Genomic DNA, 16,305 nt, shown 5'->3' on the forward strand with positions numbered 1-16,305 from the left:
TTCATCAGTCCCATAATTAGTTGATTAAGATCCACCTGTGTGCAATCAAAGTGTCACATGATCGGTCACATGATGTCTGTATAAATCAACCTGTTCTGGAAGGACCCTGACTCTGTTACACAACTAAGCAAGCAACATGAAAACCAAGGAGCCTCCAAACATTGTGGAGAAGTATAGATCAGGGTTGGGTTATAAAAAATATCCCAAACTTTGAATATCCCACGGAGCACCATTAAATCCATTATAGCAAAATGGAAAGAATATGACACCACTACAAACCTGACAAGAGAAGGCCCCACCCACCAAAACTCTCAGACTGGGCAAGTTGGGCATTAATCAGAGATATAGCAAGGACACCAAAGATAAATACTGAAGGAGCTGCAAAGGTCCACAGCGGAGATGGGAGTATCTGTCCATAGGACCACTTTAAGCCGAACACTCCACAGAGTGGGGCTTTATGGAAGAGTGGCCAGAAAAAAGGAATTGCTTCAGAAAACACGTTTGGAGTTTGCCCAACAGCATGCAGCAGACTCCCCAAACACATGGAAGAAGATTCTCTGGTCAGATGAAGCTAAAACTGATCTTTTTGGCCGTCATAAGAAACGCCATGTGTGGCGCAAACCCAACACCCTGAGAACACCAATCCTACAGTGAAGCATGGTGGTGGCAGTATCATGCTGTGGGGATATTTTTCATCTGCAGGGACAGGAAAGCTGGTGAGGACTGAAGGAAAGATGGCTGGCACTAAATACAGGGCAATTCTGGAGGAAAACCTGTTTGAGTCGGCCAGAGGTTTGAGACTGGGACAAAGGTTCACGTTACAGCAGGACAATGACCCGAAACATACTGCTAAAGCTACACTGGAGTGGTTCAAAGGGAAATATTTAAATGTCTTGGAATGGTGTCATCAAGAAGAAGAAGAAGCCTTTATTTGTCACATGCACACTCAAGCACAGTGAAATTCATCCTCTGTATTTAACCCATCTGAAGCAGTGAACACACGCACATGCCCAGAGCAGTGGGCAGCCATACTACAGTATCTGGGGAGCAGCTAGGGGTTAGGTACCTTCAGCCCAAGGCCACCCCATGTTAACCTAACTGCATGTCTTTGAACTGTAGGGGAAACCAGAGCACTCTGAGGAAAAACCCATGCAGACATGGGGAGAACATACAAACTCCACACAGAAAGGCCCCCATCGGCCGCTGGGCTCGAACCCAGAACCTTCTTGCTGTGAGGCGACAGTGCTAACCACTACACCACCATGCCACCCAGACCTCAATCCAAGTGAGAATCTGTGGCATAACTTGAAGATCGCTGTACACCAACGCAACCCATCTAACTTAAAGGAGTTGGAGCAGTTTTGCCTTGAGGAATGGGCAAAAATCCCAGTGGCTAGATGTGCCAAGCTAATAGACAGATGCCCCAAGAGACTTGCAGCTGTAATTGCAGCAAAAAGTGTCTCTATAAAGTATTGACTGTGGGGGGTGAATACCTATGCACACTCCAGGTATTTTTTTAAATCTTAATTATTGTTTTTGTCACAATAAAAAATAAAATAAACTGCACCTTTAAAGTGGTAGGCATGTTGTGTAAATCAAATGGTGCTAACCCTCCAAAAATCCATTTTAATTCCAGCTTGTAATGCGACAAAACAGGACAAACACCAAGGGGGATGAATACTTTTGCAAGACACTGTATGTACTGTATGATAGATGCTCCTTAAGTCTTCTCTGAGGAGACATGCATTCAACATTTTTGGAAGGAGTCTCCAGTATCCGAGCTCAGGTAAAGCTCGAACATTACGTTTCCCAGCATGGAAAGGGACTTCTTGCTCCTGGTGAAGCTGCATGACGAGCTGTATGTTTATTTTCTGTCTTCTTAACTTTAAGAGAAAGAAATAACGAGATACTGATGATGGAATGACTGTATATAGCTGTGATAACGCAAGCGATAACAGGAATTAACTTGTTTTACTGTATCGTGTTAATTCTAAATGGCTAAAAACTATGACGTGTCACTGGCAAACACCTTGAGATATGCCAGTGTAAAGCGAAGCAAAGCAAATGGAAGCTTTGCAAAACCTTTAGACATAAACTATGTGAAATATCGTGCTTTTTAAGAAAGTCTGAATTTTGTTGTAACAGTTTTGGCATCAAATAAGCCTTTAATAATGAAATTTCCTTGCTAGCAGACTTGTACAACCGCGATAATTATGTCTGCTGTCCCTCCTCCACGTTCCTCTTCACTCCTTTGTGAAAAGTTCAAATGGAGACAAGTCATCTAATTTCCTGTCAAAGCCGCACAAAAGAAGTCGAATAACATGCGCTGAAGAGGCGGCGCTGAAACGCAAGTGTCTGATTGGTGAGCATTAGCATGTGCTAATTAACAGCTGCAAGCCAAATGTTTTCTCTTTTTCATCAGTTCCCCGTCTGTCAAAAAAGGAAATAATTATTAGATTCCAATAAATCCGTCCAGCACCTGTATGCCGCTGTCATGCAGAAATGAACAAGCCTTCGCCTGGAGCCCAAACACAACCGGACGTGGGTTCTGAATCACTCTGCGATACAGGATGGTTGCAGGTATGCATTGTGGGTGTGGTGGGGGGAATTAATGTACGCTTCAGTGGTAGGACGCTTCAGTGGCACGAAGCTGCTCATCACACAGGCCCTCGGGGACATTCTCAGCTCCATGACTGGCAGCCGTTTCCTGCTGGACGAGTTATGGAGGCTCACGTCGAGCCGCTTGGCATGGCAGCCCTTCGTGAGTGGCACATGAAGTGTTTTGAAAGAAGGAGCGTTTGGGTGAGCTCGCATTCCCAAGGCAAGTATTTGCATAACGCAATATCAGCATTTATTAGTGTCATGTCCGGAATACATGCAACAATGGAACCAAGAGGAAAGTGACATCTATGGGGGAAATCAATAAATGTGTGTTAAATGGACAATAAAGTTATCAATTAATCAATTGATCAAGCAACCAATCAGCATCAACAATACGGCTTTTGAAAGCAACGCATCTGGACTTTACTTTGCATCAAACGAATCTAACCAATGACTGAAGAACTGAATAAGTGAAGTTCAGCGATTAATCATGAATATGTATAGAGTCCCCTAAGGGTCATGGTGGGGATTTGTTTTTTTTCCGTCTGTTCCCAACGTAACTCAAAAAGTCGTGAACAGATTTGGATGAAATTTGGAGGAAAGGTGGGCCATGGGCCAAGGAACAATTGATTAGATTTTGATGCAACTAAATCCAGATATATACAGTATGTGGATGCAGGATTTTTTTTTTTTTGTCTGTTCCCAATATAACTCAAAAAGTCATGGACGGATTTGGATGAAATTTGGTGGACAGCTTTAGTAGTATTCTAGGTTCAAATGATTTGATTTTGTTGTTGATAATATGTAGCTTGGTGGAGATATGCACTCTACTGAGTGCCATTCTAGGTTACTTTTGCATTTCTTCACAATACTTTTACGTTCCCTCATTACCCTGAAAAAAGGTTAGGGCTTGGGTTAGCGAAAAAGTACCGTGACTCTTAGGTGGCTCCAAATATCAGATTCCCAACATTAATAATAATAATAATAATGATAATAATACACGTCACATATCATTTGAAAGGGCTTTATGAGTAGGTTCGCTGAACTTTGATGATGCACACAAACCTGCTGCTAAATGACCATGTGATTGGTGTATAGACAGATCATTCTTAAAAGGAGGGCGGCACGGTGGTGTAGTGGTTAGCGCTGTCGCCTCACAGCAAGAAGGTCCGGGTTCGAGCCCCGTGGCCGGCGAGGGCCTTTCTGTGTGGAGTTTGCATGGTGTCCACGTGAGTTTCCTCCGGGTGCTCCGGTTTCCCCCACAGTCCAAAGACATGCAGGTTAGGTTAACTGGTGACTCTAAATTGACCGTAGGTGTGAATGTGAGTGTGAATGGTTGTCTGTGTCTATGTGTCAGCCCTGTGATGACCTGGCGACTTGTCCAGGGTGTACCCCGCCTTTCGCCCATAGTCAGCTGGGATAGGCTCCAGCTTGCCTGCGACCCTGTAGAACAGGATAAAGCGGCTACAGATAATGAGATGAGATTCTTAAAAGGAATCCAACTGTTGATTTCAATTTTAATTCCACTGTCTCAATCACATCCTGACATTTATTCCTCATGTCAGTTACATATCATTCATATGACTAAAAATGAGATGAAGAAATGATTCAAATTGGTAAAATTTTAATCTTCTCTACAAATTCCGGTGTCGCTCCGGATTTTCATCAGCCACAGCTGAAGACAAAGACTAGGCGTGGCTTCTGATTGACTGGAATGAAAACTAACCGACACACCAGCAATTTGTGAATCATACTAGACATATTATATCTGTATAAGTTTTATGTCAAGGTTAATGCTCTTCATAAGTCAGTGGGTTAGCATTGTGCAAATCTCCTGTCAAAACGATCACATACTTGGATCAAAAACGCCTCACATGATTCATTAATATCATTTCTGGACAATAACGTTAAGCCACACCTGCTATCTGAGTCACATACCAAACTATGTGCTGAGGAAGGAAGTGATTCAGCTTCAAGATTTTCTCATCATTTTGTCCGTTTTTATCGATCACAAGTTCTGAGATGTTTTTGTCACCAGAAATAAAATAGGAGCTGTGAAGATGGATCTCCTCGGACCAGTTAATTGTCTGTAACCATAACTATCTTCTTTTTTTTAAAGTATGCAGTTTAAAGGGGTCAAAAAAAAAAAGTCAAAGTCCTTCCCACGCCTTACAGTACCTGGTATTCCTACGGTAGGCAGTCTCCCACTCAAGTACTAACCAGGCCCAACCTGTATGGTGGCGCATCGGGCGGCGCCGATCTCCATAGCCCTCAGCCTCTCGCCTATTACATAGCTAGGGTTACAGTGGGGGGCTAGTCCTCTGGTAACCACGAGAGTTTAACTCCCCATGCACATCTGTATTGCAGCGTGCCTTGCCAGATGGTAATAGGTACCATTTTTATGATGGTCTTTGGTATGACCCGACCGTGAATAGAACTCACGATCTCCCGATCGGGAGGCGGACACGCTACCACTAGGCCACTAGTCGGTATAGTTTAAAGGGGTACCAAATATAATATATACAGCTGCTGATGTGACAAAGTAACGTATTCTTAAGTATTCTATCAAATTTATATACTAGAAAACAATGAAATATCTTGGTAATTGTAAATATAATAGTCGGTACGCTAAACGGCACAAGAGTCGCCATTTTTAAAAGACCGTGACGTCAGCCCTACCCACTGCCGTAGGAGATAAGCGTGTAATCATGGCGTCGGGCGCATCAAGTGAAAGCGACAGCTCTGTCGAATCATACGAAGAGATCCCGCAAGACACACTGCAAGCAGGCTATGGCTTAGAAGGGTACCAGTTTGAACCTAGGAGAGGTACTCTCGACTCCGGTGATGAAATAAGAGAAGAAAGCTCGGATGATGGCGAGGATGAGACTGATGCTGACCATGGGCATGGCGAGCGTGGGGCAGAGCGTCTGCGTGCAGGTGACACGGCGTGGTGCTCGTGCGGAAAATGTAACGTGGAGTTGCTCACGAGTCCAGCAGAATTTATTTGCTGCAATGAGATAGGCGCCACCCGTGGACTTGCGAAATCGTCGCAAGAGGCAGAAACAGGTATTTCCATTGAAATAACACACACACACACACACATAGTGGCATAATAGACTATACTACTAGTACTACTACTAGTTTTTCAGCGGAAACGAGTGAAAAGACACGTCTGGAGGATCGTTATGCTTTCCGTCGGTCCTGTTATTACACCCGAAAGCAACACACTGTGGCATTGTGTAGCCGATCACTTACAGTTCATCCTACTTTCCGATTCACACGTGCTATTCCCAACCTCAATGAGCCAACACAACTGGGCACATACATACGTCATGAGTGTTACGCAGAGAAAATGAACGTGCATTCTGATTGGATAAAATTAATATCATGGCGGGCTGTTCAAACTGCGGAAATAGTTTGCTCGAGCTACTTTCAAAACACTATAACTTTCCAACCTTAGAACAAAAAACTTTTGTAAGTCTTGAATAAGGTTCGTTAATGCGTGTTTTACTGTTATATTTACTCTATATATTGCCCTCTGTTCCCATCTCATCTCATCTCATTATCTCTAGCCGCTTTATCCTTCTACAGGGTTGCAGGCAAGCTGGAGCCTATCCCAGCTGACTACGGGCGAAAGGCGGGGTACACCCTGGACAAGTCGCCAGGTCATCACAGGGCTGACACATAGACACAGACAACCATTCACACTCACATTCACACCTACGGTCAATTTAGAGTCACCAGTTAACCTAACCTGCATGTCTTTGGACTGTGGGGGAAACCGGAGCACCCGGAGGAAACCCACGCGGGCACAACATGCAAACTCCGCACAGAAAGGCCCTCGCCGGCCCTGGGGCTCGAACCCAGGACCTTCTTGCTGTGAGGCGACAGCGCTAACCACTACACCACCGTGCCGCCGCCCTCTGTTCCCCTTTAAAAAAAAAAAGTCTCGATATGCACACTTTTCCAATTCTGACACCCAACAGCAAAACACAACATTTTAGAAGACAAATTCTGGCTCGCTCATAAGAATCATGATCATCTCTTGCTTTGTTTTCAGAATCAGGATGTGTGACCGATGTCAGTGACGTGTCTCACTCAGGGGTCTCGATGCTGCATGTACTGTATGACTGAAAACCACACAAGGGTGTGTGTGTAAAGGTAGGAAGTAACAAAGTGAATTTGCCGCATTAGCGGTGAACTTTTGGACGTGTGAAGCCTCTGCTCGTCAAGGACAAGCATCAGGAGGCCTGCAGCTCTGCTCAAGTCCTGCTAATGAAGGCAGCTCATGCTGCTAAAGAGCACCACGAGGGTGTCACATTATAATGCATCAGTGTCCTCCTCCAGTGACCTACTTCCCTCATCTCTCCTCTGCTTTTCTATAGAAGATCCAAGGGCAGATTAATAGGATTGTTTTATGTGCACATATACAGTGTATAAGGGTCCGTCTCAGAAACTGGTCTCTCATTTGGGACATTATGGTCAAAAAATAAATTTTCTAATTTTACAATTTGGGCGGCACGGTGGTGTAGTGGTTAGCGCTGTCGCCTCACAGCAAGAAGGTCCTGGGTTCGAGCCCCGGGGCCGGCGAGGGCCTTTCTGTGTGGAGTTTGCATGTTCTCCCCGTGTCCGCGTGGGTTTCCTCCGGGTGCTCCGGTTTCCCCCACAGTCCAAAGACATGCAGGTTAGGTTAACTGGTGACTCTAAATTGACCGTAGGTGTGAATGTGAGTATGAATGGTTGTCTGTGTCTATGTGTCAGCCCTGTGATGACCTGGCGACTTGTCCAGGGTGTACCCCGCCTTTCGCCCGTAGTCAGCTGGGATAGGCTCCAGCTTGCCTGCGACCCTGTAGAAGGATAAAGCGGCTAGAGATAATGAGATGAGATGAGATGAGATTTTACAATTTTTTTTTTTGCATTTACCGAACACTCTGTGTTTCTTTTGTCATGTTTAATAAGAATAAAAATAGCATCTTGCTTTATCTGGCCTCCACTGTGGAATTTTTTTTTAATTACAATTCAAATGCTTTTGTAAAATTGATTTCCATATAAAATAACTACATCATGAAGAATTAAAGCCCCTCCTTCACAGATGAGTGAAAATACTGAATAAATTTCCTCTTTTTGATTGCTTGGGCTAAAAATGCCAAGTTATGATGACTGAATTGATTATTCACTTAAATATGAATAATATGATGCATTTTGGGTATTTGATATGGCGAAATAGGACACAATGGAAAAATCAAGAACACACCGGAAAGATGAGAATAACGGCAGTGGTAAAAGAACAGCAACTGTACCGGCTGAAGGCTGTGCAGGTCTCTGCTGCGGTGCGCGAGCAACGGGACATCACTACCGCACCGGACGGAGCGCGAGGCGGGGGCGGGGCAAAATGACTGGCTGTAGATTCTATCATAAGTTCGATCTAAATTGACCATGGTTGCAAAATATTGGCCAAAAATGCGCAAACACTACGAAATATGAAAGTAAGATTAAAAAGAAACATTCTATCGCCTTATACTGCAAGACTAAAACAAAATAAAACTGTCAGAACTCACCTTTTCAGCGATAACGCCCGAACAGATCACCCGCGTAACAGAAAGACCGCAAATGGAAGCACGATCAACTTCTAACTGTTGGAGTGGAAAATTCCATTCTACACATGCAAATTGTTAATGTGTGTCCTTCCCCGCACACAAATAACACGCTACGGTAAAAAAATAGACCATGACTCATTTTATAGCTCAGAAATTCATACAAGACCAGCTACCATCGTAACATATTCTGTCAGAAACATATTCTATACCTAACTTTCAGCTTTCGTTTTAAAAAACAAAATCGCAGATTTATAACTAAATTTTTATATGGCGTAGTGATTTTAAGTTACTACTTTTGGTGAGGTAGTGACCTCAACCCTGAGGCTTTCCGTTTAGATCAAAACACACGATCGTATTGGTTTTGGGTCTGCGGAAAATGGAGTTACAACGGTGATGAAATATTTTGCATGATGTTTTATTACGGTTATGATTATTCTGTGAGCGCACCAATCCTTAGGCGTATAAAGTTACAACTTAAAATACAATTAGTGATAACTGTAGACTTTTCAGTGGACTACAACCTTTTTAAGGGAATGCGATGTAGTCAACCATTTATCGTGTCCCAGATCAAGCCGCCATTTTTCCACAAATTTGCAGAATTTTTGCCAAATTCTGAATAGAGTATTCACATCAAAGATTTAGTTTTATTTGTATTATTTCTTTCATCATTTTATTTTAAATTAAAACCAACATCACCATTCAAAACCGTATAGTTTACTGACTGAGTATATTTAGTGGGGTACCCCCACAGTACCCAGTTTCTGAGACAGACCCTTATATATGGGTCATCCTAGAATCCCGGGTATATTTTGTGTGTCTGAGATAAACCTTTTGCTATTTTCCACAAAAGAAATCTTTATTGAATCAGTTTTGAACAATAATGCAAATTATGACAAACTTTCACCAATAGCAATGCTTGATGTACATTTTCGACCCAATTTATCCATAAAACATGAACTAAATGACTCCCCCCACATTACTGTCTGTCTTTGACTCCTGATTCATTCATTCAACTTGAATAAACATGAAGTGATTTAGTCTAACAATCTGTTTCTTTCGGGCTTATTCTATTAACTGTTATAAAATCAGTTGCATAGAAAGTCTGTTTTCTGTATCAGGTGAAATTTCAGGAATAAAAAAAAAGATATGTATTTTTTTTTATCTGTCCCAATATCCTTGTCAACTCTGTTATAAAACCGCATAAAATCCACAAAGACTTTTAATAACACGCATGACACCTACATCGAGTGATGTCACTTCCTCTGGCGGGAAACTTCAGAAAGGCAGTGAGGTACGTTCGGGTTCTTCTCTCATTAATCTGAACAAAATGTTGAGGATTTTACACCAACAGTAGATTAATTATTCATCAAATCTGTTATTGTGATATCGGAGTGACTCTCTCGCTCATTTTCTTAAAAAAAAGATTAAAATCTATAAAATTCTGTTTTTATACAAGCCATGTGGCAGCTAGTTTGAGGTTAGCATGTGGAGTTAAGGTACAAAATGGTGGAAAATGTCAACTCTGTTGTCATCAATTCCGTTAACGGATTGCCCGGTTTGGCGAAAACAGAGTTGACGATGACCAGCAGAGTCAACGTTTGAAATGTATCCGCAATTATAGAATGGGCCGCGTATATAGCAAAAGTTTTCACAATAATTATTAAATAAAGATTTCCAAGTAAAACTCTTCAACGATCAGAAGAACGCCTGAAGAACTCTGTTTATTATTTTGATTACATTTTTTTTAATTCAACTGCATGTTACCAGTTTCTATTTCCAATCCTAGAAACTAACTTGTCAATTCCTTTGCCTTTATAACAGCCTCCAACATCTCTTCTGTCTTCAAAACAGTAATACTCAGCCTACCCGTGTTCATTTTTCATCCAAAAACAACAGGGGATTCGAACTTTTACACTTAAATGTAATCATGAAAATTTCCGCTGAGTAGTGTATGAGGTACTGGAATAGATATCTAGTTGTAACAGAGGTTTGTCATATTTATGGACATTATGAAGAAATCGGCTGAAAACAGAGTTAAGAATGAGAGAGAGAGAGGAATGCAGTTGTTTTCAGGTCACTGAGCTTGTTCGCTGTAAGAACAAGTATGGTGAGTGAAAATGAAACAGAAAAAAAAATAGACATCTTGAACAAATGTACATGGTGAAGCCATGGAAGAAAAGAGAACTCTTTTTTTAATTTCTATATAGTGTATCTGAACTCAGTTCCAGAATTATTGGCACCCATCAATCTATACTTTAATTTTCATCTCATTCTCATCTCATTATCTGTAGCCGCTTTATCCTTCTACAGGGTCGCAGGCAAGCTGGAGCCTATCCCAGCTGACTACGGGTGAAAGGCGGGGTACACCCTGGACAAGTCGCCAGGTCATCACAGGGCTGACACATAGACACAGACAACCATTCGCACTCACATTCACACCTACGGTCAATTTAGAGTCACCAGTTAACCTAACCTGCATGTCTTTGGACTGTGGGGGAAACCGGAGCACCCGGAGGAAACCCACGCGGACACGGGGAGAACATGCAAACTCCGCACAGAAAGGCCCTCGCCGGCCCCGGGGCTCGAACCCGGACCTTCTTGTTGTGAGGCGACAGCGCTAACCACTACACCACCGTGCCGCCGTACTTTAATTTTATTACGATCATATATCCTCCACAAGCTCAGAAAATCTCTTAGACTTTTTTTTTTCCAAAATCATAGCCCAGGTTTGTGTTTCATGATACTGTTAACTATTGTTATTCTATCCACATTCACTGGATATAAGCAATCATGTGCTCTGATTGGCTATTCTCTGACGAGGCTATCAGTTCATATACCGTGAGTAGAGAAAAACAAAATGGTGGAGCATTTTGCTGAACCAACCAAGGATGAAATAAACACACTCCACGAAAAGTTTGAAGCTTTTTTTTTTTTTATAAAATGTATTTTCATTTGAATATTTTACAATACACGTATGCAAGTTATCATATTTCTGCTTTGTGGAAATGATTTTATTGGACATTTTGTATTAAGATTTTATTTATAGAATTTGCAAAAAATAAAAATAAAAATGCCCTGTTTCTCAAAATCCAGTGAATGTGGATAGAATAAAACAGTTATTCCACTCAATTTTGTTGGACATGGCTTATAGCCAACTCGGTGCGACATGCCTCGTCGGCTGTCAGCTCATGTAGAACTCAATTTCGTGAAATAAGCCTTAAGTATAGTGTCTTGCAAAAGTATTAATCTCTCTTGGTGTTTGTCCTTTTTTGTCACATTACAAGCTGGAATTAAAATGGATTTTTGGAGTGTTAGCACCATTTGATTTACACAACATGCCTACCACTTTAAAGGTGAAAATTGTTGTTTCCACAAAATAGAAAGAATATGGCACCACTACAAACCTGACAAGAGAAGACCACCCACCAAAACTCACAGACCGGGCAAGGAGGGCATTAATCCGAGATGCAACAAAGACACCAAAGATAAAACTGAAGGAGCTGCAAAGATCCACAGCGGAGATGGGAGTATCTGTCCATAGGACCACTTTAAGCCGTACACTCCACAGAGCTGGGCTTTATGGAAGAGTGGGCAGAAAAAAGTAATTGAAGAAAACACATTTGGAGTTTGCCCAACAGCATGCAGCAGACTCCCCAAACACATGGAAGAAGATTCTCAGGTCAAATGAGACTAAAATTGATCTTTCTGGTCATCATGGGAAATGCCATGTGTTGTGCAAATCCAACACCCTGAAAACACCATTCCTACAGTGAAGCATGGTGGTGGCAGCATCATGCTGTGGGGATGTTTTTCATCTGCAGGGACACGAAAGCTGGTCAGGACTGAAGGAAAGATGGCTGGCACTAAATACAGGGCAATTCTGGAGGAAAACCTGTTTGAGTCGGCCAGAGGTTTGAGACTGGGACAAAGGTTTACGTTCCAGCAGGACAATGACCCTAAACATACTGCTAAAGCTACACAGGAGTGGTTTAAAGGGAAACAGTTAAATGTCTTGGAATGGCCTAATCAAAGCCCAGACCTCAATCCAATTGAGAATCTGTGGCATCACTTGAAGATTGCTGTACACCAACGTAACCCATCTAACTTGACGGAGTTGGAGCAGTTGTGCCTTGAGGAATGGGCAGAAATCACAGTGGCTAGATATGCTAAGCTAATAGAGACATACCCCAAGAGACTTGCAGCTGTAATTGCAGTAAAAGGTGGCTCTATATAGTATTAAATTTGGGGGTGAATACTTATTTAAAAAAAAAATAGAAATAATTACATTTCACCATTAAAGTTGTAGGCATGTTGTGTAAATCAAATGGTGCTAACTCCCCAAAAATCCGTTTTAATCCCAGCTTGTAATGCGACAAAACAGGACAAACACCGAGGGGGATGAATACTTTTGCAAGACACTGTATAATTTAAATCCATTACACATCCTGTAAGTACTTTGATTCTGTCCATGGTGATGGTTAATGAGGAGATTTTGGATATGTGCAAACTCATCGTTGGTGTATTTGAGAGAAAGTGCTGCGTTTTTTTAAGTCATTCTACTAATCTGAGTAAAAGCGTCATTCGTTCCAGTATTTGAGTGGAAAGTCTTACCTTTATTCATTCATTTTTGTTTATGTATTTGAAGGGTGCCAATAATTCTGGAGTTAAAAAAAAAAAAGGTACAGGACGGATTAATCCATTCCCGGTCATATGCAACAACGTGGATATTTTATCCCAATTATGAATGATGTGTGGGTGGAAATATGACCAGGACAACATCCAAATATGGTTACTGCTTTTTTCCCCTCTTCCATTTAACGCTGTTGGATAATTTCATGTCATTCGTCTCGTTTTACATGGTGGGATCTTGTAAAGACATATGTGTGCCCTTTTTGAAATAAAATTTTTAAAAAAAATCCATGGAAAAACATCTTACTAAATCTTCTTAGAGACGCAAACGCTTGAGAAATCTCTAGAATAACACTCACTCGTGTCTGATTTTTGGTTTCCTCCAACAAACGGCCTTGGGTTTCCTCATAGCTCATTAATGCTATAGTGCAGTGCCTTTCGACATTTTATTTCCATACGGTTTGGTTTGCTTTTTCTTCGGATCTGACCTGCCTCTCGTCCATCTTGCCTATTTAAGCGATTAGTTTAATGGAGGGAAAATTCTGATTCCAGCCACACTCATGCAGGGAAGAAGTGGAATTATGGGCCGATCCAAGTGTGTGTGCAGAGGTCATCAATAAGATAGACGGCGGTTTGAGTTGGAATTAAAACAAGCCTGCCTTTGTTTGAAGGGCCACTTAGGTTATGATTTAAAATTGCATAAAGTGTGTTTTGGTACGCAGATCATTTTTACGATTTATGGAAAGTCGATAGTGGCTTGCCAACAAAGCGACGTGTACACTTAATAGAATGGTAATGTCAGGTAAATAAAAAAAAAAACCTGTTCAGCTCCATAGAGAGGCAATAGACATTCCAGACCATGTTGTAAATCTACCAGCTCGCTAAAAATTTATGCAGGTTTCAAACCATTAATCACATACAATAGGCAAAAAGATCCTCCACCTCAACGTGACGTGTTACAGAAAGTGATGATCTATTAGATACTTGCGCAGCAGTGGATATTTAATTTGTACCTTTGACAGATCTCGGAAGTTGCCAGGCAGTGTGAGGTCCTGCTCCTCCGACTCGTAGTTGGTGAGAACCCAGGGGAAGACGGGATACTGGTTCAGATCGTTATACGTCCGTCCTAGAACAAAAAGATCACACAGGGCATCACTGGCCATCTAATACATTACTGAGTGCAAAAGTTTACACCCCCTTCCATAGGTTTCTGGGGAATCGTATTCCATAAAAAGTTAATTTAATGCTCTTGAACGGTGCAACAGAAAAGCATTTAGAGATTGTGATCACTTAAATCCCTTTAAATCCCAACAGTGCTACAACCATCCATGTTTAGGAGTCGGCGAAAGCCAAATTAGCCACAAACTCTGGGTATGAAAGATGGCATGATGTTTCACTACTGCCAATCACAGTAACTCTAGCCAATCAAAGGCATCTGTGAGCTCATGCATGCAGAATAACACAATATTGCAGGAAGTGCTTTTCAATTATCATTGGAGTTATTGTCCATAGCAAGCTTAAAAATTTGTGTCCCTGTCCAACATTGAACCAAGCTCCAACACTCAAGTCGTTGGCTATTCAGCTGGGTTGATGACAAGTCAATGGGAATCATGAAAACAGCTCTCAAAAGACATAAAACAGAAAATATTTACCTTTCACTGAGCTGGAAAAGGGGATAAATAAGTGTTTAATAGCGTTAAGGGACACCATTACCAACGGCGAAAGCTATCGTTCAGAAAGGAAAGAAATATAGATGCTAAGACATGGAAAGAAAAAAAAAACAGCCTGAGAGATTCACAAAAATCCAAAGTAAACAGCCGAAGACCTTTGAAAAGTCATATACAGTGGGGCAAAAAAGTATTTAGTCAGCCACCAATTGTGCAAGTTCTCCCACTTAAAAAGATGAGAGAGGCCTGTAATTTTCATCATAGGTACACTTCAACTGTGAGAGACAGAATGGGGGGAAAGAATCCAGGAAATCACATTGTAGGATTTTTAATGAATTAATTGGTAAATTCCTCGGTAAAATAAGTATTTGGTCACTTACAAACAAGCAAGATTTCTGGCTCTCACAGACCTGTAACTTCTTCTTTAAGAGGCTCCTCTGTCCTCCACTCGTTACCTGTATTAATGGCACCTGTTTGAACTCGTTATCAGTATAAAAGACACCTGTCCACAACCTCAAACAGTCACACTCCAAACTCCACTATGGCCAAGACCAAAGAGCTGTCAAAGGACACCAGAAACAAAATTGTAGACCTGCACCAGGCTGGGAAGACTGAATCTGCAATAGGTAAGCAGCTTGGTGTGAAGAAATCAACTGTGGGAGCAATTATTAGAAAATGGAAGACATACAAGACCACTGATAATCTCCCTCGATCTGGGGCTCCATGCAAGATCTCATCCCGTGGGGTCAAAATGATCACAAGAACGGTGAGCAAAAATCCCAGAACCACACAGGGGGACCTAGTGAATGACCTGCAGAGAGCTGGGACCAAAGTAACAAAGGCTACCATCAGTAACACACTACGCCGCCAGGGACCCTCATCCTGCAGTGCCCCCTGCTTAAGCCAGTACATGTCCAGGCCCGTCTGAAGTTTGCTAGAGAACATTTGGATGATCCAGAAGAGGATTGGGAGAATGTCATATGGTCAGATGAAACCAAAATAGAACTTTTTGGTAAAAATTCAACTTGTCGTGTTTGGAGGAGAAAGAATGCCGAGTTGCATCCAAAGTACACCATACCTACTGTGAAGCATGGGGGTGGAAACATCATGCTTTGGGGCTGTTTTTCTGCAAAGGGACCAGGACGACTGATCCGTGTAAAGGAAAGAATGAATGGGGCCATGTATCGTGAGATTTTGAGTGAAAACCTCCTTCCATCAGCAAGGGCATTGAAGATGAAACGTGGCTGGGTCTTTCAGCATGACAATGATCCCAAACACACCACCTGGGCAACGAAGGAGTGGCTTCGTAAGAAGCATTTCAAGGTCCTGGAGTGGCCTAGCCAGTCTCCAGATCTCAACCCCATAGAAAATCTTTGGAGGGAGTTGAAAGTCCGTGTTGCCCAGCGACAGCCCCAAAACATCACTGCTCTAGAGGAGATCTGCATGGAGGAATGGGCCAAAATACCAGCAACAGTGTGTGAAAACCTTGTGAAGACTTACAGAAAACGTTTGACCTCTGTCATTACCAACAAAGGGTATATAACAAAGTATTGAGATGAACTTTTGTTATTGACCAAATACTTATTTTCCACTATAATTTGCAAATAAATTATTTAAAAATCAGATAATGTGATTTTCTGGATTTTTTTTTCTCATTCTGTCTCTCATAGTTGAAGTGTACCTATGATGAAAATTACAGGCCTCTCTCATCTTTTTAAGTGGGAGAACTTGCACAATTGGTGACTGACTAAATACTTTTTTGCCCCACTGTAAACACATTCACATTTACGCCAGAGCCATAAAAATAATTT

The 16,305-nt window shown here is 41.9% G+C and overlaps 1 protein-coding gene across 1 annotated transcript in view; it reads right to left on the reverse strand.

The window, feature by feature from the left end:
- nbeab (neurobeachin b) overlaps positions 1 to 16,305 on the reverse strand; it is a 793,085-nt gene that overhangs the window by 189,721 nt on the left and 587,059 nt on the right. The window contains exon 43 of the mRNA XM_060943557.1: positions 13,841 to 13,953. Coding sequence (XP_060799540.1) covers positions 13,841 to 13,953 — 113 coding nt within the window. The remainder of the gene's footprint in view (positions 1 to 13,840; positions 13,954 to 16,305) is intronic.

Source organism: Neoarius graeffei, chromosome 17 (assembly GCF_027579695.1).
Source record: "Neoarius graeffei isolate fNeoGra1 chromosome 17, fNeoGra1.pri, whole genome shotgun sequence".
Classification (NCBI taxonomy): domain Eukaryota; kingdom Metazoa; phylum Chordata; class Actinopteri; order Siluriformes; family Ariidae; genus Neoarius; species Neoarius graeffei.